Raw genomic sequence first — 25,527 nt, 5'->3', positions numbered from 1 at the left:
AGTCAAATAGTGATTTGACCTAAATTAACAATTTAGCTTTTTTTTATTGCGTATTGACTATGTTTTTGCTGTGATTTTACAAAATTTCTGTAATAGTCCAATTTTCCTGCAATTAAAAAGATATATCACATCAAAAACATAGAAAACAAATGCAGCAAAAATGGGAAGTGCATAACTATCTTGATCCCATACAGACAAAGAATAAGTCAGCCAGCACTTTAGTTGATACCAAACTATTATATGGACCTGGCCTACAGGTGCACGCTACTAGGCTAGATATACAGCAACAGGAGAATACAGCAGCACACTGCCAGCACAAGGATATAGGTGAAACATGAACATGCAGATAAAACATGGAGACTATACAGCTATGGTGTAATAGATGCAAATGTGAAACTATGAGATAGTGAGGCACTTAGCTCGCAAATTTGTCTCCGCCGGCGGTCAAATAGCTTGGACCCTCCCACCGCGATAAGGTAGCCTCATGTTTCACCTATATCCTTGTGCTGGCAGTGTGCTGCTGTATTCTTCTGTTGCTGTATATCTAGCCTAGTAGCGTGCACCTGCAGGCCAGGTCCATATAATAGTTTGGTATCAACTAAAGTGCTGGCTGACTTATTCTTTGTCTGTATTGCACATACGGGGGAGGGGCTACCTCCATGTTGGCCTTGCACCCCACCCACCTCTATCAGGTGTGTATATAAGGTGTCTTGGATGTTCCAGACCCTGCCATGCTTACTGAACTGTTCACACAGAGGCATATACACAGTGTAGGGTCCGTCCCAGGAGGCTACCTTATAGCGGTGGGACGGTCCAAGCTATTTGACCGCCGGCGGAGACAAATTTGCGAGCTAAGTGCCTCACTATCTCATAGTTTCACATTTGCATCTATTACACCATAGCTGTATAGCTCTACAGGTTTTAACTGCATATTCATGTTGCACCTATATCCTTGTGCTGCTGTATTCTTCTGTTGCTGTATATCTAGCCTAGTAGCGTGCACCTGTAGGCCAGGTCCATATAATAGTTTGGTATCAACTAAAGTGCTGGCTGACTTATTCTTTGTCTGTATTGCACATACGGGGGAGGGACTACCTCCATGTTGGCCTTGCACCCCACCCACCTCTATCAGGTGTGTATATAAGGTGTCTTGGATGTTCCAGATCCTGCCATGCTTACTGAACTGTTCACACAGAGGCATATTCACAGTGTAGGGTCCGTCCCAGGAGGCCACCTTATCGCGGTGGGACGGTCCAAGCTATTTGACCGCCGGCGGAGACAAATTTGCGAGCTAAGTGCCTCACTATCTCATAGTTTCACATTTGCATCTATTACACCATAGCTGTATAGTCTCCATGTTTTATCTGCATTTTCATGTTTCACCTATATCCTTGTGCTGGCAGTGTGCTGCTGTATTCTTCTGTTGCTGTATATCTTGATCCCATAGAGATAGCAGCAGCAGTATATAGATAGAGCTGGAGGGGAAGTGTATAACTACTATATATCCTGATCCCATTGCGATAGCAGCAGTATATAGATAGAGCTGGAGGAAAGGTGTATAACTACTATATATCCTGATCCTACAGAGATAGCAGCAGTATACAGATAGAGCTGGAGGGGAGGTGTATAACTACTATAAATCCTGATCCCATAGAGATAGCAGCAGTATACAGATAGAGCTGAAGGGGAGATGTATAACTACTATAAATCCTGATCCTGTACAGATAGCAGCAGTATACAGATAGAGCTGGAGGGGAGGGGTATAACTACTATATATCCTGATCCCATAGAGATAGCAGCAGTAGACAGAGCTGCAGAGGAAGTGTATAACTACTATATATCCTGATCCTATAGAGATAGCAGCAGTATACAGATAGAGCTGGAGGGGAGGTGTATAACTACTATATATCCTGATCCCATAGAGATAGCAGCAGTATATAGATAGAGCTGGGAGGGCAAAGCTCTGGGAGCTGTCAGGAGAATCTGATAGGTGATGATGTCATCTTGTAGATCTGGATTAAAGGCAGAATTTAGATTCTGAAATCTGTGTAAAAATCCATCATGTGAACCTGGTCTTAATGTTAGTGGCAGATTGTGACGCTCGGCCATGGACAGGGACATTGCCTCAGGCTATAGAGCCGCACTGCATGAAGCCACCATAGACCACAGCGCAGCCGATCCCCTAATTTCCGCTCCATTTAGACATGTATTTGTTGTGCTGTATATGTCGTGTTGTGTTTGTCGTATCGTGCTGCGTTTGTCGTGTCGTGCTGTTTATGTCATGTTTATTTGTCGTGCTGTAGTGTTTGTCGTGCTGTGTTTGTGTTGTGCTTGTCGTGTTGTAGTTTTTTTGTTGTATTTGTCATGTGTTTGTTGTGCTGTGTATGTTGTGTTGTGTTTGTCGTGTTGTAGTTTTCGTGTTGTATTTGTTGCTTTCTAGACTCAGGTGCCAGATCACGGGATCTTCCTGTTCCTAACACCCTCTGTTGTCTCGCAGGTATCACAGCCTGTACCGTCCGGCGCCCCGAGTGGACGTGCACAGGCGCCTACAGCAGAACCCGACGGACGCGGAGCAGAAGGTTCAGATGAGGTTAGACATGTATCACGTCAGTGCGGAGGAGCTGGAGGAGTTTTATCAAGATGTCATCCATGTTAACGCTGATCAAGACCCGTACACCGTCTTCGAGTTCATTGAAAGCTGCATTGTCAAACCCCTTCCAAAGCGCGTCCCCGGGGAGGCGCCGTCTCCCTAATCACTCGCAGCACGTACAGCGCGATCTGTTCGCTCGGATTAGCTGGCGGTGCATTGTGCCGTCTGAGGGGGCACGTTCTGCGCTCTCACCTGAGTCACCACCAGCGCTCGCGCCTCATCTGATCGAGAAAAATAAAGGAAATCTGATGGGTATCGTATTGTCATAGCGCCAAATCCTGTGCACACAGCATGGAGCTTAGATACACTGGCTCAGAAACATAGTATGACACCAGCAGTCAGTATCACGAGAGGATTAGATACAGGAGCTCAGCAGACAGTGAGATACACTATAGGATTAGATACTACATGAAGTCAGCAGACTGAGCTACACTAGGATTAGATACAGAAGCTCAGCAGACAGTGATACACTATAGGCTAAGATACAGGAGCTGAGGAGAAAGTGAGATACACTATAGGATTAGATACAGGAACTCAGCAGACAGTGAGATACACTATAGGATTAGATACATGAAGTCATCAGACAGTGAGATACACTATAGGATTAGATACAGGAACTCAGCAGACAGTCATATACTATTGGATTAGATGCATGAGCTTAGCAGACAGTGATACACTATAGGATTAGATACATGAAGTCAGCAGTCATACACTTTAGGATTAGATACATGAAGTTAGCCAACAGTCATACACTATAGCAGTGGTCTTCAACCTGCGGACCTCCAGATGTTGCAAAACTACAACTCCCAGCACGCCCGGACAGCCAACGGCTGTCCGGGCATGCTGGGAGTTGTAGTTTTGCAGCATCTGGAGGTCCACAGGTTGAAGACCACTGCACTATAGGATTAGATACAGGAGCTCAGAGTCTGATCCACTATAGAATTAGATACAGGAGCTCAGCAGACAGTATCACACATGACAGACCAAGGTTCAGTAGACAGTATCACACATAAGTGGCTTAGCTACACTGACTTAGCAGACAGTATTATACATAAGAAGGTTTAGAGCCCCAGCAGATAGTATCACAGATAACAGGCTTAGATACAATTTTCTATGACTGTCCATTAATCCAGAACGCCTGATCATCCAGCATCCTCCGTAATCCTAATACAATGTTCCTCACACTGTGCGGTGCTGTAACGTACGGGGTTATGTCATCGTATCAGTACACAGCCCGATCCTGCTGATCTGTGGGGGACACAGCAGGTAGAGGTCGGCGGGGTCCGGTGCGGTCAGGTCCGATGAGCCGAGCGGCCGCAGCTTCCTCCTTGTTACTGATTAATATTCTGCCTCCTTCCTTCGTGCTCTCCGCATATCTCCTCCATTATATTAGTTCCCCTCGAGTGGCTCGGTGGATAACGTAGGGGGGGAGGGGGGCGGCTGACTCCATCTCATTCACATGCATTGGGAAGTGCTCCGCTTGTAGTCTGGGGTCAGAGGTCGCCTCCCTTAGGGTTTGTCACAAGACCGGCCTGAGCAGCGAAAGCGTTACCAGAACATGCAAATACACTTGTTCTACGCTCCCTCCGCAGCGGCGTGATCAATCGCAGTTCATTTAATTATCACAAACAAAGTCGCTCGCCGCTTCGCCTGGCTGCTCGGTTAAAGGAGCGCAACACCATGTATATGTATATATATATATATATATATATACACACACACACACACACACACACACATACATACTTCCAGCATGTCTGGACAAACAAACACAGTTTACAACCTGCTGCAAGGGGAACAGCTTATTCATTGCAAAACTACGACTCCCAGCATGCCGTTGCATCAATGCATTTCATTTCTGTAACTGGGTCATGTGCTCACCAGTGTGACAGAAATTCACTGCTTAAAGGGGTTATCCAGGAAAAAACTTTTTTTTCTAATATATCAACTGGCTCCATAAAAGGAAACCGATTTGTAAATTACTTCTATTAAAAAATCTTAATCCTTTCAGTACTTATGAGCTTCTGAAGTTAAAGGTTGTTCTTTTCTGTCTAAGTGCTCTCTCATGACACCTGTCTCGGGAACCGCCCAGTTTAGAAGAGGTTTGCTATGAAGATTTTCTTCTAAACTGGGCGGTTCCCGAGACACGTGTCATCAGAGAGCACTTAGACAAAAGAACAACTCAACTTCAGAAGCTCATAAGTACTGAAAGGATTAAGATTTTTTAATAGAAGTAATTTACAAATCTGTTTAACTTTCTGGAGCCAGTTGATATATATATATATATAAGTTTTTTCCTGGATAACCCCTCTAATATGGTGTTTCCTAACCAGGTGGCCTCCAGCTGTTGCAAAACTACAACTCCCAGCATGCCCGGACAGCCGTTGGGGGGGGGGGTGTATAGACACAGAGCGAGTCTTTGTCTGAAGACGACATGAAAGGACGGCAGGATGGAACACACGAGTCCTCCGCCGGCGCCGCCGTCTCGTACATGGAGGCAGCCGCTGATCTTCTGTCAGACATCGGCATCGGACGCCTTTAATGTGGAAATTTGGTCTTGAAGTCCTGCTGTAGGAGAGGATTCGGTTGTGGAGGGAATGGATTCCTTTTTATGTGGCAACTTCTAAGTGTCTTTCTTCTGGCGCAGAAGTGAATGTTGGCGGCGTGTACGTATATCAGTGTGGGGCGCCGCTGCTCATCCCCACTGCAACGCGAGCGAGGACACGGATAATAAGTGCCCCCTCCCCGACCTTTACCAGTCTATTATAGATTTACATGTTATTCTTAAAGAAGCACTCTGGGAATTTTTCTTTTTTACTTATAAAAGTGCAGCATACACTATTATTAGATAAAGATGGAGGTTCTTGTGTATGCCTTGTGCTTACCTGTTTTTGCTGATATGGCAGACATGTGGCTTTCGGCCATATTGATTCTGTTCCTCACTGAAATGATTTCCTACTGTTTCCTACATTTTCAAATGAATCCTCTTCCTTTGTATAATCACTATATATCCTGATCCATAGAGATAGCAGCAGTATACAGATAGCTGAGGGGAGATGTATAACTACTATATATCCTGATCCCATAGAGATAGCAGCAGTATACAGATAGCGCTGGAGGAGAGGCGTATAACTACTATATATCCTGATCCCATAGAGATAGCAGTAGTATACAGATAGAGCTGGAGGGGAGGTGTATAACTACTATATAGCCTGATCCCAAAGAAATAGCAGCAGTAAACAGAGCTGGAGGGGAGGTGTATATTCACTATATATCCTGATCACAGAGATAGCAGCAGCAGTATACAGATAAAGCTGGAGGGGAGGTGTATGACGATTATCCTGATCCTATAGAGTTAACCCTATAAGCAGAGGGTAAAGTAGCAGCCTAGATCTCAGGCAGTAATGCCGCTCTCAGCCCCTGTCAATTAGGACGGACTCCAAGCTGGAGAAGATGGCGGAGGGGCCCCCGGACCTCACACGAGGCCATGATGGAAGGGCACCATCTGCTCGTCTGGCAGGAGCCGCTCCCCTCCTTACTACAATGATCCATGTCGCGGCTGCGCGGGCCTCACAACACATGTTTAATGCGGATCATGGTTCTAGTTTACGGGTAGGACTGGCAGCAGCAGGCAGGATGCATTGTTGTTGGATCGGCTCCTGGGCACCAGGTTGGCGCAGTTTCCTCCATTATGAAGTGGCTACTTTTTAATGATGCAAACAACACATGGCCGGAGGCAGGAGCCAGCTTTAAATTGCAGATGGCAGGAGAAGTCACATCTAGGAGGACATGGCAGACAATGTGTTCTTTATGCCGCCTCCTCTGCGCCCATCCTGGCCATGTCCGCAGAGCTCACAGGACGACTTGTGCCAGTACTGGGCAATTAAGCTTAATGCTGCCATCTCTCACCGACTGTAAGTGCGCGGGCGCCGGAAATATAACCGCAGGTGAAGGATTACAGCAGTGTCTTACAACCAGGGTGCCTACAGCTGTTGCAGAACTACAAGACCCAGCATGCATGGGAGTTGTAGTTTTGCAACAGCTGGTGGCACCCGGCACTAGAGCCATGGATCATTGGAACTTCTCTGTGTGTTCTGCAGGGAACAAGATGAGTGGTGCCACCTATTAAGGGGTTAAACGCTGAAGGCAGACAATGAAAAAGCCTCACAATACACCCTTCGGCTGCTGCGGAGCCTCACAGTACACCCCTCGGCTGCGGCGGAGCCTCACAGTACACCCCTCGGCTGCGGCGGAGCCTCACAGTACACCCCTCGGCTGCGGCGGAGCCTCACAGTACACCCCTCGGCTGCGGCGGAGCCTCACTATACACCCCTCGGCTGCGGCGGAGCCTCACATCACACCCCTCGGCTGCGGCGGAGCCTCACTATACACCCCTCGGCTGCGGCGGAGCCTCACAGTACACCCCTCGGCTGCGGCGGAGCCTCACAGTACACCCCTCGGCTGCGGCGGAGCCTCACAGTACACCCCTCGGCTGCGGCGGAGCCTCACAGTACACCCCTCGGCTGCGGCGGAGCCTCACAGTACACCCCTCGGCTGCGGCGGAGCCTCACAGTACACCCCTCGGCTGCGGCGGAGCCTCACTATACACCCCTCGGCTGCGGCGGAGCCTCACTATACACCCCTCGGCTGCGGCGGAGCCTCACTATACACCCCTCGGCTGCGGCGGAGCCTCACTATACACCCCTAGGCTCCTGTAGAGACTTGTACACAGCCAAGCTGCTGCAGAACCTCAAAATACACCTCAGCTACTGCATAAACCTTATATTACATACAAAATCTCATGGCATACACCTGGACTGCTGCAGAACCTTATAATACACACCTGGGCTGCTGCAGAACCTTATAATAATACACACCTGGGCTGCTGCAGAACCTTATAATAATACACACCTGGGCTGCTGCAGAACCTTATAATAATACACACCTGGGCTGCTGCAGAACCTTATAATACACACCTCAGCTGCCACACTGGAAATTAGGAGGGTTTTTCATTAACAGGACAGGAATTTCTCCTTTACTCTTTAAAGAGGTTCTGCAGCAGACGTGTATATAAGAAATAATTTGCTCTCTGCCTCAGTGACGTCTAATATCCTGATCATTTACCGTGATCCCGTTTATTACATCAGGCGGGGTTAGTGACCACACAGACGCACGCCGCTCCGCTCGCCTCTCAGAAACCTTCGGCTTTATTCACCTTTATGACGAGGAAAAGTAGAAAATAATTCTATAAATATACACAAAACCATTGACACATGAGAACATACAGGGAGAATATACAGGAAGGAGACGACACTGGGTCATTATCCCATTTTGGCAGGAAATCATAGCAGATTTACATAGATCACATTCTCGGAGTAAATTCACATATTGCAGATTTTGCACTGAAATCGGAGTCATATCCAAGGACACTCTGCGCCCATTAAAATTTTCATACGTTTTTTCGCGACACCAAGGATTAGCCCCGATCCTGAGGCCGATTTGCTGCATTGGTATATCCCAACCAGGAAGCCTCCAGCTGTTGCAAAACTACAATTCCCAGCATGCCCGGACAGCCAACGGCTGTCTGGGCATGCTGGGAGTTGTAGTTTTACAACAGCTGGAGGCCCCCTGGTTGGGATACACTGTGCTACACTGCGGATTAGCTTACAGGGTGCGCACACAGAGGCCGGCACACCCTCTATACTACCCGCCTTCTTTGGGTGTCCTTATTCTGCATCACATCCCAAAATACACCACCCAACTCACACACCTGGTCATGTGACACTGCAGCGAGATGGGCGGCTTTCCATGCAACATTAATTGCGTTATCAGTCAATAAAAAATTAATTTAAAAAATTCTCTGTATACGGCCTGATCTCTGTTCGTTTGGTCCTTATAGTAGTCGGCCGCCGCCACCGCCTCCTACCAGATCAGCAAACTCTGTGCTACATTAACCAATCCCATTGTCGGGCAGCAGAGGGTCTTCAGCAGGACCAGGTCCATGTAAACCATCATGTGGATAAACCAAAACAGGCGTAAAAAGTAAAAAAAGCAGCAATGTCTTTCTCCCGAACTAAGTGTGACAGAGACAGGCCAGGTCGCCGGCTCAGGTTGGTCACGTGACTTTGTGATGACGTCACCATTCTGTACAAACCTCTGTCCGAGGGAGCGAGTTCGTCAGTATAAATAGGAAACTAAACAAAAAAAAATAAAAATTTGCAAAGTGCTAAAAAACTGGAGAGTCACAAAGTGTGCAGGGCCCTTTAAGTAACCGCTTCATCCACTCCAAGTCTGGAAAAGAAGACAAAGGGGGTGTGAGGAATTTAGGTGTGAATGCAGCTCTGGATGTGACTGGAGCAGAGGACATATTATAACTAAAAAGATCAGTATGGACAACATAAAATTACTCTTACCGGTAATTGTTTTTCGTTGAGCCCACGATTGCCCCCATGGAGAGACCGTCCCCTCATCCGGGGACAGGAACAACTTGCATATAAGGATGACACAGGCTGCTATTCCCCAGTTCATAAGCAAGTATCGAGGAGCAACAACCAGAATTGCCAACAAGTAACACATTAACTTAAGAACCAAGGATTATGCGTCTTATACGGCGAATACACCCCCTATCGCGGTGGTCCCTGCGGCCATCAACGGCCGGGACCCGAGGCTAATACAGGACATCACCGATCGCGGTGATGCCCTGTATTAACCCTTCAGACGCGGCGATCAAAGCTGACCGCCGCGTCTGAAGGGAAAGTGACACTAACCCGGCTGTTCAGTCGGGCTGTTCGGGACCACCGCCATTTCACCGCGAACAGCCCGACTGAATAGCCGGGTTAGTGCTTACAGGACACCGGGAGGGACCTTACCTGCCTCCTCGGTGTCTTCTCCGTGCTGGGATCCCCTGTATGGCCGACGCTCTCCTTCCTCGTCGTCGCGTACGTGCGTCGGCGTGCGCAACGACGTGATGGCGGCGGCGGAGAGCGAGGATACCCGGCCGGCAGCAGAGACGTTCCGGAGCAACGGGGACAGCGATGGAGCGACATCCAGGGCAGCGGTGATGGGTCCGGAGCAGCGGGGACACGCGAGTATTACCTCCTATGCAGTGGTCTTCAATCTGCGGACCTCCAGATGTTGCAAAACTACAACTCCCAGCATGCCCGGACAGCCAACAGCTGTCCGGGCATGCTGGGAGTTGTAGTTTTGCAACATCTGGAGGTCCGCAGGTTGAAGACCACTATTGGGTTCAAAATCTTTAAGCGCTTTTCTACAGATGTGTGAATAAATACACCCGCACGGGGTTACACGTACCTGGAGTGCCGCTCTCTTTGTTTTTTTGGTGAATTTCTTGGGGCCTGAGTCGGACCCTGGAGCTGAGCACCCAACAGGATCTGGAATCCTTGGCAACAGCCACGCATGGTGCTTCTTCATTTGGATTGTTACTTTATATCTATATCTATCTATCTATGGCACTAGGTTGCAGATAAAAACTTCTTATTCCTTTATTTCAAGATTCTGCAGTACAGGGTAGAAAGTCTGACGCGTTTCGCTAAAGAGCTTAATCGTAGACTCAATATTATATATATATATATATATATATATATATATATATATATATATATATATATATATATATATATATATATATATATATATATAATATTGAGTCTACGATTAAGCTCTTTAGCGAAACGCGTCAGACTTTCTACCCTGTACTGCAGAATCTTGAAATAAAGGAATAAGAAGTTTTTATCTGCAACCTAGTGCCGGACCTTGTCTTTTCTTCTATTTATCTATCTATAGTTTTGTTTTTATTTATTTTTTCAAAGCACATTTTTATTTTTTTATTTTTTTGGATGGAGGCTGAGGGTGTAAGACCCTCATACATACGGTATTGCACAGACATAGGCTCAACTTTATCCTCTAGCTTCATAGTCGCTCTAACCACTCGGACCAATCGGTCCATATGTTCAGTAGGATAAAGAGCACCGCTAGGACATTCATCCAAAACTTCAGACTCCTCCAATTCTTCTTCCATCTCAAAATAATCTGCCTCATCCAAATAACAGACAAGGGCGGCTGAAATGGAAGCCACTTTGGTACTCGCACCCGGCTGTACAGATGTCGCCATACGTGCCCTAATCTCTTCTCTGACTACTTCTTGCAGACTCCTGGTAAATGCTGGAGACTCATCCTGCACAATCTTCTTCACACAGGAGTCACAGTGCGAACTCACAAGCAGAATCCACATCTACATAGTACACATTCCTTACTCTTTACTCTTTTACTATTCCTTATTTAGCCTAAAACAGTAAATAGAACCATTGTTAAAAAATAAAATAAACCATGTGGGTCATAAAGGTACCAGCTCGGCTACCACAGCAGGTTCCATATTCTCAGTGCGGGTCATTTGCTCCATCTGTCCACGGACTGGAGCAAAGTCCTTCTCCTGTAAGATCTGGAGAGGTCCTGGGACTGTCTGGGCACCTCTCCTGTTTAAATCCCCCGCAGGATTGCCGCCCTTCCCAGCCAGAAGTCATGGGACCTCCCCTCTCTGGGTATTTTCCCATAGGCCGCAGCATCCCCATCCTCCTTCCAGTCACGTGATGACGTTGCTGCGCGTGCGTGCCTACGCAAGCTCCACCCCATCCCTGGCTGCCCGTAGCGAACCCGGAAGAGGACAGAGCCTGCATGGAGACCCGGCGCCGAAAGGAGTGAGATGGAGTGGGAGACTTGCGCCATGCACGGGGGTGGAGAGGCGGCACCAGGCTCTGCAGCGGCCTATCAAAAGAGGACTGCCGCTAGAGGTACCCTGTGAGTCCCATCTAGACCAGGGCCCCACAGTCCCCTAATCCCTATATGCAATTCAGTAACGGAGACCCGTCCCGTTCCGCCGCAGGACAGGAAACAGAACTGGGGAATAGCAGCCTGTGTCATCCTTATATGCAAGTTGTTCCTGTCCCGTGGACGAGGGGGCGGTCTCTCCATGGGGGCCGTCGTGGGCGATAAGGAAAAATAAAAGTTTCTGCACCACTTAATAGATTACATTTATGTCTAGAAAAAAAAACATCTGTGCATTTGCCCTAAGTAGTGTTTCCCAACCAGGGCGCCTCCAGCTGTTGCAAAACTACAACTCCCAGCATGCCCGTACAGCCGGGAGTAGTAGTTTTGCAATAGCCGGAAGGGTTGGACACCCTCAATATAGAGTCTCAGTACAGAGCTCAGGGGTGTTCAGGCATGCTGGGAGTTGTCGTTTGGCAACAGCTGGAAGGCCACTGGTTGGACGCCCTTGATATAGAGTCTCAGTACAGAGCTCGTGGCTGTCTGGGCATGCTGGGAGCTGTAGTTTTTTTTAACATGTGGAATGCCACAGGTTGGACGCGCTTGATATAGAGCAGGGGTCTCAAACTGGTGGCCCTCCAGAAGTTGAAAAACTCCCAGCATGCCTGGACCACAGTTGGCTGCAGCTAACAGCTGTCTGGGCTTGCTGGAGGGCCACCAGTTTGAGACCCCTGATATAGAGTCTCAGTACAGAGCTCATGGCTGTCAGGACATACTGGGAGTTGTAGTTTTTCAACAGCTGGAAGGCCACAGGTTGGACACCCTCGATATAGAGTCTCAGTACTGAGCTCAGGGCTGTCCGGGCATGCTGGGAGTTGTAGTTTTGAACCAGCTGGAGTCACCCTGCTTAGGAAACACTGACCTAAAGGACCAGGGCCTCATGCACACAGTAATATTACAGCTCTGCTGTGCCTACATGGTACGTGCTTATGTGACTGGCAGACCATATGGCGTGTGAGATTACGAGCGGTGGAGTTTACCTTCGGGGACGGGATGCCTGGCGATACTGTCGTGAAGTAAACACCTCCGATAATCCAGAGTCTGACAGGCCTGATAGGTCAGGAAACACCTAGAACAACAGAGACCAGAGAGTAAAGGGAAAAACCCCAACACACCTTACAACTACTTCACACAATAATGGGGCCATAAATCTATTAAAGGGGTACTCTGCTGAAAATCCCCGATCTCCGGGCTGGCACCCCTGTCATTCGGTGCACGAAGCGGACTTCGCTCCATGTCAGATGACTGGCAATTATATTATATTATATATATATATATATATATATATATATATATATATATATATATATATATATATTACGCTCGGGGGAGGAGATCATCATTATCCTACTTTATTACAGTGGAACTGTTCCTGATCACTAGAGGAAAGCAGCTGCGGCACAAGAGACGCCTAATGCTGCCGCACATGTTGACTATAACAATAGATGAAGCAGCACAGACGATTATACAGAGGACCTGCATGAGGGCCCCATAACAAATAATGGGGTGCAGGTGAGACCCTCGCCTCTTACCTTGGCCATAGATGTCCGTTCGGGCAGAGTGCCTTTTTACTGTCTGTGAATGGTAAAACCTCTTTACACAAGCTGCAGTATTCGGGAAACATCTGCTTATTCATCTTCTTTTCCACGTGTCCAATGAGAACCTGCAGGGTTTAATGTTGGGGGAAAAAAAAAATAAAACTGTTGCAAAAAAAAAGTCTTAAAGGGGATATCCGGGCAAAGACATCTAATCCCCTGTAAGATTTCTGATCGTGGGGGGGCCGCCGCTGGGATCCCCCGCAATCTGCAGCTCCAGTCTCGGAAAGTTATTTCTTCCTGGGACTGGAGACGTGACATAACGCCACGCCCCCTTGTCATGCCACACCTCCTCCATCCATGTCTATGGGAGGGGGCATGGCTGCCACCACCACACACACCCCTCCCATAGACATGGATGGAGGAGGCGTGGCCTGACTAGGGGGCGTGGCGTTATGTCACATCTCCAGTCCCAGGAAGAAAGAACTTTCCGAGACTGGAGCTGCAGCCCCGCATAGAATGCGGGTGCTGCACGGAGATTGCGGGGGATCCCAGCAGCGGGCCCCCCTGCGATCAGACATCTTATAGGGGATAAGATGTTTTTGCCCAGATAACCCCTTTATAGCTTGTAAACCTGCCTCCTCTCTGACAAGTTCTGGTTGGTAGCAGGAAGTGTCAGTGAAGCCATCGCACAAAGACAAATGGATACAGGGAGGGAAACATCCTAACTATGTAGAACATACAATTCTGCTACTTTCCAAGAAACTTTTAGTATCACTTATTCACCATATGAAGGATCTCTGCTTGCTGTCAGGTTACAGAATTATTTTTTTGGATGTCCCGATCGGACCGTGGAACAGAGAAAAATAAAATAAAAAGGAAGAGACAATGGAGGTTCCAAACCAGTTTAGACCAGCGGTGCCCAAACCAGGGTGCCTTCAACTGTCCTGTTGGCTGTACAAACATGCTGGGAGTAGTAGTTATCCAACAGCTGGAGGCACACTGGCTGGGAAACAATCTATACAAGTGCCCCCCAAACCAGAATCTCCAGTTGTTGCAAAACTTCTACTCTAATCATTTCCCAGCATGCTGGGAGTTGTAGTTTTGCAAAATCTAGGGACCCACAGGTTGGTAAGATAACAGCTGCAGGCTGTCAGGGTAATGGCAAGAAGTGAAGTTTTGCAACAGCTGGATTGGGGGGGGGGGGGGGGAGTTGACAGCAAGCAGACACCTTAAAAAAAAAAAATAATATATAATAATAATAAATAAAAATTTTCAAATGGAAAAAAAATATAAAAAAAAAAAGTCTATAAAAAAATGGCAAAACTTTGATCTGAAGCTGAGCAGCACTGTTAGATTATCACCTGAGAACTTGGTGGGAGTACAGAAAGAAATAAAAAGTGAAATATAATGAGCGGTAAATGCATTATGCATAAGGGAAGCTAGGTGGCGCACCTGTGCTGTCCGGTCCTCACTGTCCTTGTTGGACATGAGATATGCACAGACCCCTCGGGTGGGGATTGTCGTGTACTCAGTGATCCCCGTGTGTAGATAGACCTCCCCCAGCACGTGCTTCATGTGTTCCCGGGTCAGATGGGCCTCCATAGCCTCAATCTTCTGCTGGATCTCCTGGAGGCCTTCTTCTGCCGGAGTACAATCCCCATCGGGCTCTGCCGAGTCTCTAAGAGTTTTATTGGGGCTACTCTTGGTCGCCTGTCCTTCCTGCTCCTCAGCCATGCTGGCCTCTACCTCCTCAGCCACGCTGGCCTCTACCTCCTCAGCCTTTGACACTTTAGACTCCTTGGGGTTGGGCTTCCACACCACCTCCGAGGAGTTCTTCTTAAAAGACTGGTACCATATTCTCAGAAGGAAGAGCCGGAACCTCGAGAAGTACAGGGGTCCGCCCTCAATCTTCTTCTCCAAAGCCTCCAAGAGAAACTGGGGGATGATCTTATCCTTCAGAACCTTCCACCGGACCAGATCAGTCAGATCCATCTGCCGGAAAAGGTTCTGGCTGGAAGTCTCCAGGAGCTGAGCTGCCGCTTCCTCGAATGTCTTGAGGGCCACAAAATGGACCTGAAAGTTCTTGTTGACCGGGTGGACGCCGTTGTTTATACCTTCTGAAGTAACGCAGGCCAGGTAGGCGCCATACGGGCTGATGGCGATGCCGTGAGACTTCACCGAGCCAAACATGTCTGACAACCTGATGAGCTGGTGCTCGAACTTCAGGGCCACGTTGGTAAAGATGGGGATGAGCTGCTGGACCTTCCCATCTATAGAGCCGGTATAAATGGTTCCGTTCTGCCGGTCCACGGCCATAGAGATGATAGACAGGGAGTGGAGGCCGGTCACGTGGGAATTGTGAACATTGAGGCCGGCTTTGGAGATTAACAACAAGCACCAGAAGACATAGGATCCTCGTGCCGCCACCACCAGGCTGCAGCTGCACTTCTGGTAGGGGTGATACAGAGCGATGCATTTGATATTGTGAACCGGCAGACGGTCCGTCTCCTGCCAGAGGATCACCGGCTGCCGTAACGTGAAATACCCCTTCACCGCCTTCAGGTTCACCGGGATGATCTTGATGGGACCCAAGGTGCTGCCGATGATGAGGCCGCTCATTTTCCGGTTGCTGTGCTCGTATTCCCACCAGGCCAGGACACTGGGGGACTCGATCCCGGAATCAATGGTGTTGCAGGAGACTATGGAGGAGCGGTCCTTGATGGGCAGCTGAAACTGCCACACTGCGACGCCTCCGCTCTCAAACAGCACAGCCAAGAGGACGGTGCCCACCTCCCTGCAGGTATTGTTCTCCAGGACCTCCTGGGTGGTGCAGATCCCCGACCACTCCATCCGCACCGGGGTCTGCATGATGTGCCGCCGCTCAAACTCTGCAAACTCCTCCAGGTCTCCGGCTTTGTCCGTCTCCGTCATTACATAGTTGTTCTGAGCCAGACGTTCGCCGTACATCTCAGTGAGGTCCGCCAGCTGCTTCCACTGGAGACGGTCAAGGTTGGCATTGATGGTCAGCCGGTTGTCTAAGGTCAGGGCTGCCAAGAGGCATCTACCATTGGCATCACAGCCCACGGGGGACCAGCAGGCGTACTTATACCCCTGCAGAGGGGGCAGGGCCTTGGCTTCTGGGTTGAATACTCTGTCCAGCATGAACCTCTGACTGACGGACGGGTCCTTCGATCTGGCAAACTTGGCCCGGCACTGCTCCACGTCTTTTGGTGATCCAACCTGTAAGAGAAGGAAGAGCAATTTAATATCCTGTACTTCCTGGATAAGAACAATCTGTGAAGTTGCAGCACCTGCTATATACACTCCCAGTCTGCTACTCTGCCTGTGGCATTGCTCAACACTTCCAATTCCCCGAACACATGGCTTTTCCTCAGCTCTTCATCACAGCTTCTCCCACCCTTACTTCCCTCTCACAGCTGCTCCAAAACATCTCATTTCTAGACTATCATGAAGTAAGATTGCAGCACCTGGAGTATTCATAAACTGTCTGCTCCTCAGCCTGGGGCATTGCTCGGCACTTTACTTACCAGCACGCACTGCTTCTCCTCAGCTGCCACAGAACGTCTCATTTCACAGCACACTACTGCTCTGCAGCACCTGCTGTGGTCATACACTGTCTGCCCTTCTGCCTGTGGCATTGCTTAGAACCTCATTTCACAGAAAGCACTGCTTCCCCTAAGCTCTTCTATCACAGCTGCTGCAGAACATCTCATTTCACAGCACACTATTGCTCTGCAGCACCTACTGTATTAATTCCCTGTCTGCTCCTCTGCCATTACTCAGTATTTCAGAATGCACTGCTTCCTATCACCTCTTCATCACAACCTTCCCACTCCTGCTGCAGACCATCTCGTTTGCCCACATCCCCTGTCTGCTCCTCTGCACGTTGCACAGAGCCTCATGTACACTCACCCGGAGGGCGCAGACCTTGAGCGGTGCGGGCACACTGGTGCGGTGCAGGGACAGCTCGGGGCCGCTGCTGTGGATGTCGCACACCTGCTCCAGGACGGACACGTTCCCGCTGGTGCACGCAGACAGCCGGTGATCCTCCGACCATGACAGCGGCTCCAGCCCCGTCACCGGGTGCAACAGCTTCACCGCCGGCTCCCGCTTGGTGACCGTGAGGCGGAAGCTCGGACGAGGGTCCCGCTCCCCATCCGGCGGCGGCTGCTCCTTGGCTTCTGACATCTTCTCCTGTAGCTGTCTGTACGAGGAGACGACGTCATCACAGAGCGCCGGCCTTACAGGACCCCGCCGCCATGGAAACCGGGCTGCCCCGCCTTGCGCCTGTCAGCGAGTTTATCTTCACTGTATGTCTCACTCGGATGGGAGGAGCTACCACATAAGCCAATCAGAAAGCAATATGCATAAGAATGGGAGGAGCTACAGTGACAACCAATCATTTTCCCGCTTTTAGTTTTTCTCAGCACGGCGCACACAATTAAAGCAGCAATATGATTGGCTGCTGAGTAGAAAATGAAAGCAGCAGTTGCTATGGGCAACACCACCTATAAATGGCTGCAATAATTCAGTTACACTAGTTTCCCAACCAGTGTGCCCGCTGTCCGGGCATGCTGGGAGTTGTAGTTTTGCAACAGCTGGACACACACTGGTTAGGGAAACGCTACCTGTTTGCAGTATATCATCGGTTTTATTTTATGTAGGAACTCGATTTGGCTCTATGTATAATTCTATGTATAATCGGGCGTTATGGTATCAAATTATAATAAAATAATAATGTGATAAAATGTCTTCAATATAAACAAGATATTCAACATATTCCCAACACTTTCCAAGATAATATTCAACGTGCCAACAAAATCCAAAAATGTGGGGTAATACCATCCCTGCCCCCATAAATGTATAAACATGAGAGGTCCTGCGTGTGATGACTCCACTCATAGCGGGAGGGTAAATGGAGCCAGCACCATCAGCAGGGCCTATCCTGGATCTCCATGGACTTAGGCTAGAGTTACATATATCCTGATGCCAGAAGTGAGCCAGTTGTCATCAGTTGTGCATCGTCCAGCGTCCATTGTTTGTGATTGCGAGACGGGAACGCAGTGAGATGTGTACCCCTGTCTGTGCCGGTCCGGCAAATCCAATCATTCGGAGTCTAAACTGAGACACCGGAAGATTGTGAACTATTCCCTTCAAATGAATGGGATCAGTTCTGACTTCACTTTCCCTCCGATGCAATTTCTGCAGTGCAGGAGGGGGGAAAAACTGAAGATGGACATATGTAAAAGAGGCCTTGTGGGGCATACCCTAATGGTATATACCCTGGATCTCCATGGACTTATGGGGTCTACCCTGGATCTTCATGCACTTATGGGGTCTACCCTGGATCTCCATGGACTTATGGGATCTACCCTGGATCGCCATGGACTTATGGGATCTACCCTGGATCTCCATGGACTTATGGGATCTACCCTGGATCTCCATGAACTTACAGGGTCTACCCTGGACCTCAATGGACTTATGGGATCTACCCTGGATCTTCATGAACTTATGGGGTCTACCCTGGATCTCAATGGACTTATGGGATCTACCCTGGATCTCCATGCACTTATGGGGTCTAACATGGATCTCAATGGACTTATGGGATCTACCCTGGATCTCCATGGACTTATGGGATCTACCCTGGATCTCCATGGACTTATGGGATCTACCCTGGATCTCCATGCACTTATGGGGTCTACCCCAGAATTTCCATGGACTTATTGGATCTACCCTGGATCTCCACGCACTTATGGGGTTGACCCTGGATCTTCATGCACTTTTGGGGTCTACCCTGGATTTTTAAGCACTTATACCCTGAATCTCCTTGGACTTATGTGGCATACCCTGGATATCCATGGACTTATGGGGTCTGCCCTGAATCTCCATGGACTTATGGGGTCTAACCTGAATCACCATGGACTTATGGGGTCTACCCTTAATCTCCATTTACCTATGGGCCCTGCCCTGGATCTCCATGGACTAATGGGGCCTACCCTGGATCTCAATGGACTAATGGGGTCTACCCTGGATCTCCATGCAGTAATGGGGTCTACCCTGGATCTCCATGCAGTAATGGGGTCTACCCTTGATTTCCATTCACCTATGGGGCCTACTCTGGATCTCCATGCAGTAATGGGATCTACCCTGGATCTCCATGCAGTAATGGGATCTACCCTGGATCTCCATTCCCTTATAGGATCTACCCTGGATCTTCATGGAACTACGGGATGTACCCTGGTTCTCAATACACATTTAGGGGGCTAGTTAAATGAATAACAATAATAATAGTATACTAACAATTACAGTAAATAATAACAACCCTGTTAATATTAATGTTACCCTTACTTTTACTGTTTCTATTTAATTGACTAGTACATAAAGCTTTCAGCTAAAAATTGTCTCAGGTGCTCAACACATAACGCTATATCGGCGGCCATTTTGTTGAAGACCTCTCCCTATTCATTGCAGTGAGTGCGCCTACGAAAAAATGGCGTCCGCAGTGGAAACACTTGCCTATTTTCCCAATAATTTACAGTGTTGCCCCCTCTATTACAGGACAGCCATGTACAGTGTTATGGTCGGGTTGTTGTCATCCTCCCTGTAGTCGCCGCAGTGGAGCCTTGTGCAGTCAGGCAGAGTCCGGGGCAGCCCTGGCGGGGTCCTTCCTGCTGCCTCCTCACATGTGTAGCTGTGTGTGCAGGATCCACGGGTGTGAAGGAGCAGAGTCATGGCGGATCAGGGGTTAATCCTTAATATTTCTGAGGCTCCTGTGAAATTTTACAAGGGGAACCACAACTCCCAGAGATCCCAGCAGCCTAAAGGAAAGTGGGTGAGTGTGATGGGCACATTGTGTCTGGCAGCATTTACTGGAGTTCTGGCACCCTGTTCTATTCAGTGCCATATAAGTCTTCATTGTTACTTACATTATCTCCTGCAGTGGTCTACAAACTGTGTGCCTCCAGCTGTTGCAAAACCACAACTCCCAGCATGCCCTGACAGCCACAGGTTTGGGAACATCTCTTTAGATTAGTGTTTCCCAACCAGCGTGCCTCCAGCTGTCGCAAAACCACAACTCCCAGCATGCCCTGACAGCCACAGGTTTGGGAACATCTCTTTAGATTAGTGTTTCCCAACCAGTGTGCCTCCAGCTGTCGCAAAACTACAACTCCCAGCATGCCCTGACAGCCATAGGTTTGGGAACATCTCTTTAGACTAGTGTTTCCCAACCAGCGTGCCTCCAGCTGTTGCAAAACTTCAACTCCCAGCATCCCCTGACAGAAACAGGTTTGGGAACATCTCTTTAGACTAGTGTTTCCCAACCAGGGTGCCTCCAGCTGTTGCAAAACTACAACTCCCAGCATGCCCGGACAGCCGAAGGCTGTCGGGGCATGCTGGTAGTAGTAGTTTTGCAACTGTTGTAAACTAAAAGAACCAAATTCCCAAATTTATTTTTTTATAAAAATGTTTTGTTTGTTTGGCTGTCCGGGCATGCTGGGAGCTGTAGTTTTGCAACAGCTGGTGGGACACAGTTTGGACACCACTGATCTACTGCTTTGTCTTTGCCGGTGTTGTACACATAGGGATGTACATAGTGGTAACCATAACTCCCAGCATGCCCTGACAAACCCCTATACTCATAGTGCTCCCTTACCAGGGTCCCTCCAGCTGTTGCAAAACTACAACTCCCATCATGTCCTAACAGTCCCATATACACATTAGGCCACTTTCACACTATAAAATTAATCCGTTCAATGTTCCGTTATAAAAACCCTTAAAATCCTCCGCTAAAAGGCTGTTACAAAATCCCATTATAGTCTATGGGATTTTTACATTATCCGTTTTAACCTGTTATTAATAACGGACGTGTATGCGCTATTTCTTCCATTCTTTTTCCCATCACAAAATAACGTCCGTTATTAATAACGGGTTAAAACGGATAATGTAAAAATCCCATAGACTATAATGGGATTTTGTAACAGCCTTTTAGCGGAGGATTTTAAGGGTTTTTACGGAACATTGAACGGATCTTTAAAACGGATTAATTTTATAGTGTGAAAGGGGCCTTAGAGCAGTGTTTTCCCCCCAACCTGGGACTATCCAGAAGTTTGTAGCTGTCTGTGTATGCTGAGAGTTGTAGTTTTGCAACAGCTGGAGGCACAGGTTGGGGAACACTGCTGCAATGTGTATATGAGTCTGTCCGGGCATGCTGGGAGTTATAGTTTTGCAACATCTGGAGGTCCACAGGTTGAAGACCACTGTTATAGAGCCTCAGTGCACACTGTCCTGTTTTTTCTTAGTGCACAGAGCCCTGCACCCTCACTTCCTGTATTTGGACTCTATAGAGACACACAGACAATAGCTGCAGAGACAAAAATATACACATTTATAAACCTATACAGTGATCCCTCAACTTACAATAGTTTCAACATAGAATGGTCTTTGGTCTTTTCTGGACCATTGTAACTTGGAACCAGACTCAACATACAATGTACGGACACTCCAGATCTGTGAACGTGTCAATTACTGGAAGAATCAACCAATCAGAATGGGCATTCACTGGTAAAACCCCTGTATTACTGAAGTGTATGCACTGACTGGTGTCTGGTAGCGCCCCCTACAGTACAGGGAGGTATTATATGTTCTGTACTCCTCTGTACCTGTATTACTGAAGTGTATGCACTGACTGGTGTCTGGTAGCGCCCCCTACAGTACAGGGAGGTATTACATGTTCTGTACTCTTTACCTGTATTACTGAAGTGTATGCACTGACTGGTGTCTGGTAGCGCCCCCTACAGTACAGGGAGGTATTACATATTCTGTACTCTTTACCTGTATTACTGAAGTGTATGCACTGACTGGTGTCTGGTAGCGCCTCCTACAGTATAGGGAGGCATTGCATGTTCTGTACTCTTTACCTGTACCAGGATTAGCTGCTCCTTTGGACACCAGGTGAGGTCGGCTCCATTATATTTTTTTAGGACATTGTCTGTTCTGTACAGGACCCTGAAGAAGCTCCTGTCCTCTACATAGAAAGTGATTACAGCTCCCAGCAGATCTTTACTTTTATATGTGAGGATTTGCTTTCTGTATTCGTATCTACTTATTTTTCTTTAATACTCACTTTTTTCCTATTTTTGGATGACATTTTGGGGCTTCAAAACCAATTATCCCAACATACAATGGTCGTCCTGGAACCAATTATTAATGTAACTTGAGGGACCGCTGTATATATTACAAATATTCATATAATGTTATTATCTACATCATATAAAATGTTTTTGTTGGCGACAGATACACTTTAATAATCTTAACCTTTTCCTCCATCCACAGCAGCAACGTAAAGAGTTAAAAAGAAAGCGGCGAGATGTCAGCGAGGGGCCTCCACCTAAGAAGCCGGGACCTCCAGCTCCTTCCAAAGTCCGGAGCAAAGAGAAACCCAGCAAGAAACCGAAGCCAGAGTCCATGCCCAAGAAGTTGCAGACGGGGAAGAACGAGGAGCGTCCGAAGGGGCGGCCGACTATCAAGACGTCTTCTCTCTTCAAGAACAATCCGGAGCTTCCTGACATTGAGAGGTCGGTGTCTATAAAGAAACAGCGCCACACCTGTCTGTAGGATGTGTCTGGTATTGCAGTTTAAACCTCATTCACTTGGGGTTAGCTGCAATGCTGCACAAGACCTTTGGACAACAGTGGCGCTGTTTCTGGATGAAAGCGGCCATGTTTTTCTCATACAATCCCTTTTTTTTAATTTCTGGTGACGTTCCTTCACATTGGTTAGGGGGGCATTTGCTCAGATCCCCTAAAATCTTAGGAGGCTTATACCTTGGACCCCAATCACAAGTGCCTGTAAGGTAAAGCTGTAATGAGCATGTACATTGAGATACATTTTTCATTACCACTAGGGGGCACATTTCCAGCTCATGGACCCTCACTATAGATCAGCGTTTCCCAACCAGTGTGCCTCCAGCTGTTGCAAAACTACAACTCCCAGCCTGCCCTGACAACCACAGGTTTGGGAACATCTCATTAGATTAGTGTTTCCCAACCAGTGTGCCTCCAGCTGTTGCAAAACTACAACTCTCAGCCTGCCTGGACAGCCACAGGTTTGGGAACATCTCTTTAGACTAGTGTTTCCCAACCAGGGTGCCTCCAGCTGTTGCAAAACCACACGTTTGGAAACATCTCTTTAGATTAGTGTTTCCCAACCAGTGTGTCTCCAGCTGTGGCAAAACTACAACTCCCAGCATGCCCGGACAGCCGAAGGCTGTCCGGGCATGCTGGGAGTTGTAGTTTTGCAACTGTTGTAAATTTAAAGAACAATATTCCCATTCACTGACAGCAAGCAGACATTAAAAAGCTGATCCACCACCATTATCGTAATAAAATCGTAACCGATTCCCTCGCAAATTCGCCGCTATATAGTCTATCATTGCCAGGGAGAAGCGCCCATCCCTTTAAATCCCGCTTTACAATGTAACTTTTTTATTTTTTGTATATGAAGTTTTTTTTTAATATTAATGCAAAACTGCTCAAGTTACCTTTCTCCCCAGGTGGACGAGATCCGGCAATATTAAAACTAAAGCCCTTTAATAACGCAGGAAATATGCATGCTGGGAGTTGTAGTTTTGTAACAGCTGGAGGCACCCAGGTTGGGAAACACTGCTGCAGATATTGCTGGTGATTCGTCCCTTTGCTCAGACATCACGTGGGATCACATCACCTCTCTTCTGATGTTCTGTGTCAGTCCGCAGGATTTTCTCGATTTATGTCGGGTGATGCTGCAGTGAACGGGATTGTGGGAGGACGGTATATAAATGGTGAGATGTGGTTCTTCGTCGTGCTGCGTCGGCGTCTAGTGATCGGCACGGTCTCGCTCTTTCATGAGTTACCTGACTTTTTCCCTCTACAGATTAGAAGTGAAGCAGGTGCAGGAAAAAGTCTTCTCCTCGGATTCCTTCTTGGAGCTCGGGTTGCACCCACATCTGGTGAGCAGACAGGAATAAGGATGTAGCAGAGCTGAGCGCGTCCTCTACCGCGGTGCAGATAAAACCTACAAGGTCACTTTAGGGTCTATTCACACGTACAGTACCCTGCGCAGATTTGTTGTGCAGGATTTGAAGCTGTGTTCAGTCATTTAGTTTACATTGAAATCTGCAGCATCAAATACGTGTACCTATGAATACACCCCAAAAGTTATTTTCAACTTTGCTGATCACCAAACCGTTTTTATTACAATTCTTAGGACACAAAATATGGGGGGGAAAAAAAACACTATATGGCCGCAAGTGAACCGAGCGCCAAGGCAACCCCCTATCCCTGTACATTGTTAGGACAAATGGACGCCCTAGATTGAGATCCCCCACAATGTCTGTTGCATGGATGCTATGTTGTACCACGTTTCTGGGAGCCACAGAAGAAGTGTCTGGCTGCCTGCAGCATGCTCTGAGAGGAACGGTTTAAAGGGGGTTATCATCCAGGAAAAAACTGTTTATATATATATATATATATAGATATATATATATATATATATATATATATATATAACAAAAACCAGATTGGAGCAGCACGTCCTATTGTATCATAGTGCTGGTGCAAGCGGCGAAAAGAGCTTGGTCAAGGCAAGTCAGTCATCTAGGGAGGATGCCGCAGCACACAAAAGTAGTTTGAGTGTAAAAAACAGTGGTTTATTCCATGAAAATACAAGCAAGCGACGTTTCAGCTGCCAGTGCAGCCTTTTTCAAGCAACACAATAGTGACCATACAAAGTATTTATATGTAAATGAACAAACACATCAATAAAATAGGTGGTACATCAATTAGTGAAAGGAAGTTACAAAAGGTGCATTTAAGATATAGGGTCACTTCGACCACTATAATGACAATATTGCACAAGTGCCCAGTGATATATTAAAATTAAATTACATATGAAAAAGCTACACATATTGTAGAAATGACATTTTAACAATAATTACAACAGGTGAATCGGATAATTAATAAACAAGCAAGGCGGGGGCAAGGTGGTCGCACCCATCGTACCTGTCTCTATGTGTAGAGTCATCGTTGCTATGGGTAACAGTAGAGTCCGATTGTATAGTACATGTCTCCGCGCGCTCAGAACGCCAGGAGCGGCCCAGTGACTGCCCCACGTCACATGACCTGGGCGTCACGTGACCACTCCCTAGTCTGCAAGTGCGCACAAGGAGAAGAGTGTCGATGCTGCCATGATGTGTAAGGGAAGACCGGGCAGTCAAACGGCGTGATCCGAGGCGCGCCCAACCAAGGCCGCACGGTCTGAATATGTGTTGAGATGATCTTAGGTGCGGCACAGAAAAGAAGGCGTACATCTGATCACAGGCAGTGTGTATATGATCAAGGTGCATGGATACAATAAATGAAGAAACAAATGTGTGGGTGTGAATAGAGTGTGTGAGTGAAGCATAGAAAGTGATAAAATAAAGAAGTGTGATGTGAATAG

At 47.7% G+C, this 25,527-nt stretch overlaps 3 protein-coding genes across 5 annotated transcripts in view; 2 read left to right on the top strand and 1 right to left on the bottom strand.

The window, feature by feature from the left end:
- The window catches only part of AK8 (adenylate kinase 8), a gene marked incomplete in the record, with an annotated part of 77,840 nt that extends 74,935 nt beyond the window's left edge, over positions 1 to 2,905 (top strand). Inside the window, 1 exon segment of the mRNA XM_056541189.1 lies at positions 2,498 to 2,905. Coding sequence (XP_056397164.1) covers positions 2,498 to 2,753 — 256 coding nt within the window.
- A 4,934-nt stretch (positions 2,906 to 7,839) lies between these two features.
- Positions 7,840 to 17,238, bottom strand: GTF3C4 (general transcription factor IIIC subunit 4). Of its 2 annotated transcripts, none has more exons than XM_056541185.1 (5): positions 16,963 to 17,238; positions 14,482 to 16,269; positions 13,024 to 13,154; positions 12,472 to 12,560; positions 7,840 to 8,941 (listed from the first exon to the last, which is right to left on the bottom strand). In XM_056541185.1, exons 1-5 carry the CDS (start codon positions 17,236 to 17,238, stop codon positions 8,877 to 8,879), a joined length of 2,349 nt encoding a protein of 782 aa, XP_056397160.1. In that variant the 3' UTR covers positions 7,840 to 8,876. The 2 variants fall into 2 exon arrangements, with proteins under 2 accessions (XP_056397160.1, XP_056397161.1); XM_056541186.1 differs by having other exon boundaries at positions 7,840 to 7,865.
- DDX31 (DEAD-box helicase 31) overlaps positions 17,235 to 25,527 on the top strand; it is a 43,876-nt gene continuing 35,583 nt past the window's right edge. The window contains exons 1-3 of one of the 2 annotated variants that reach the window (XM_056541188.1): positions 17,235 to 17,360; positions 22,384 to 22,625; positions 23,962 to 24,037. In XM_056541188.1, the coding sequence (XP_056397163.1) occupies positions 17,310 to 17,360; positions 22,384 to 22,625; positions 23,962 to 24,037 (369 nt within the window). In that variant the 5' untranslated portion in view covers positions 17,235 to 17,309. Of the gene's footprint in view, positions 17,361 to 19,608; positions 19,883 to 22,383; positions 22,626 to 23,961; positions 24,038 to 25,527 lie in introns of those variants that run through there. The other variant, XM_056541187.1, reaches the window with a different exon arrangement.

The sequence above is a fragment of the Hyla sarda genome, chromosome 9 (genome assembly GCF_029499605.1).
Source record: "Hyla sarda isolate aHylSar1 chromosome 9, aHylSar1.hap1, whole genome shotgun sequence".
Taxonomy (NCBI): Eukaryota; Metazoa; Chordata; class Amphibia; order Anura; family Hylidae; genus Hyla; species Hyla sarda.
This window is presented reverse-complemented; position numbering and strand designations above follow the sequence as displayed.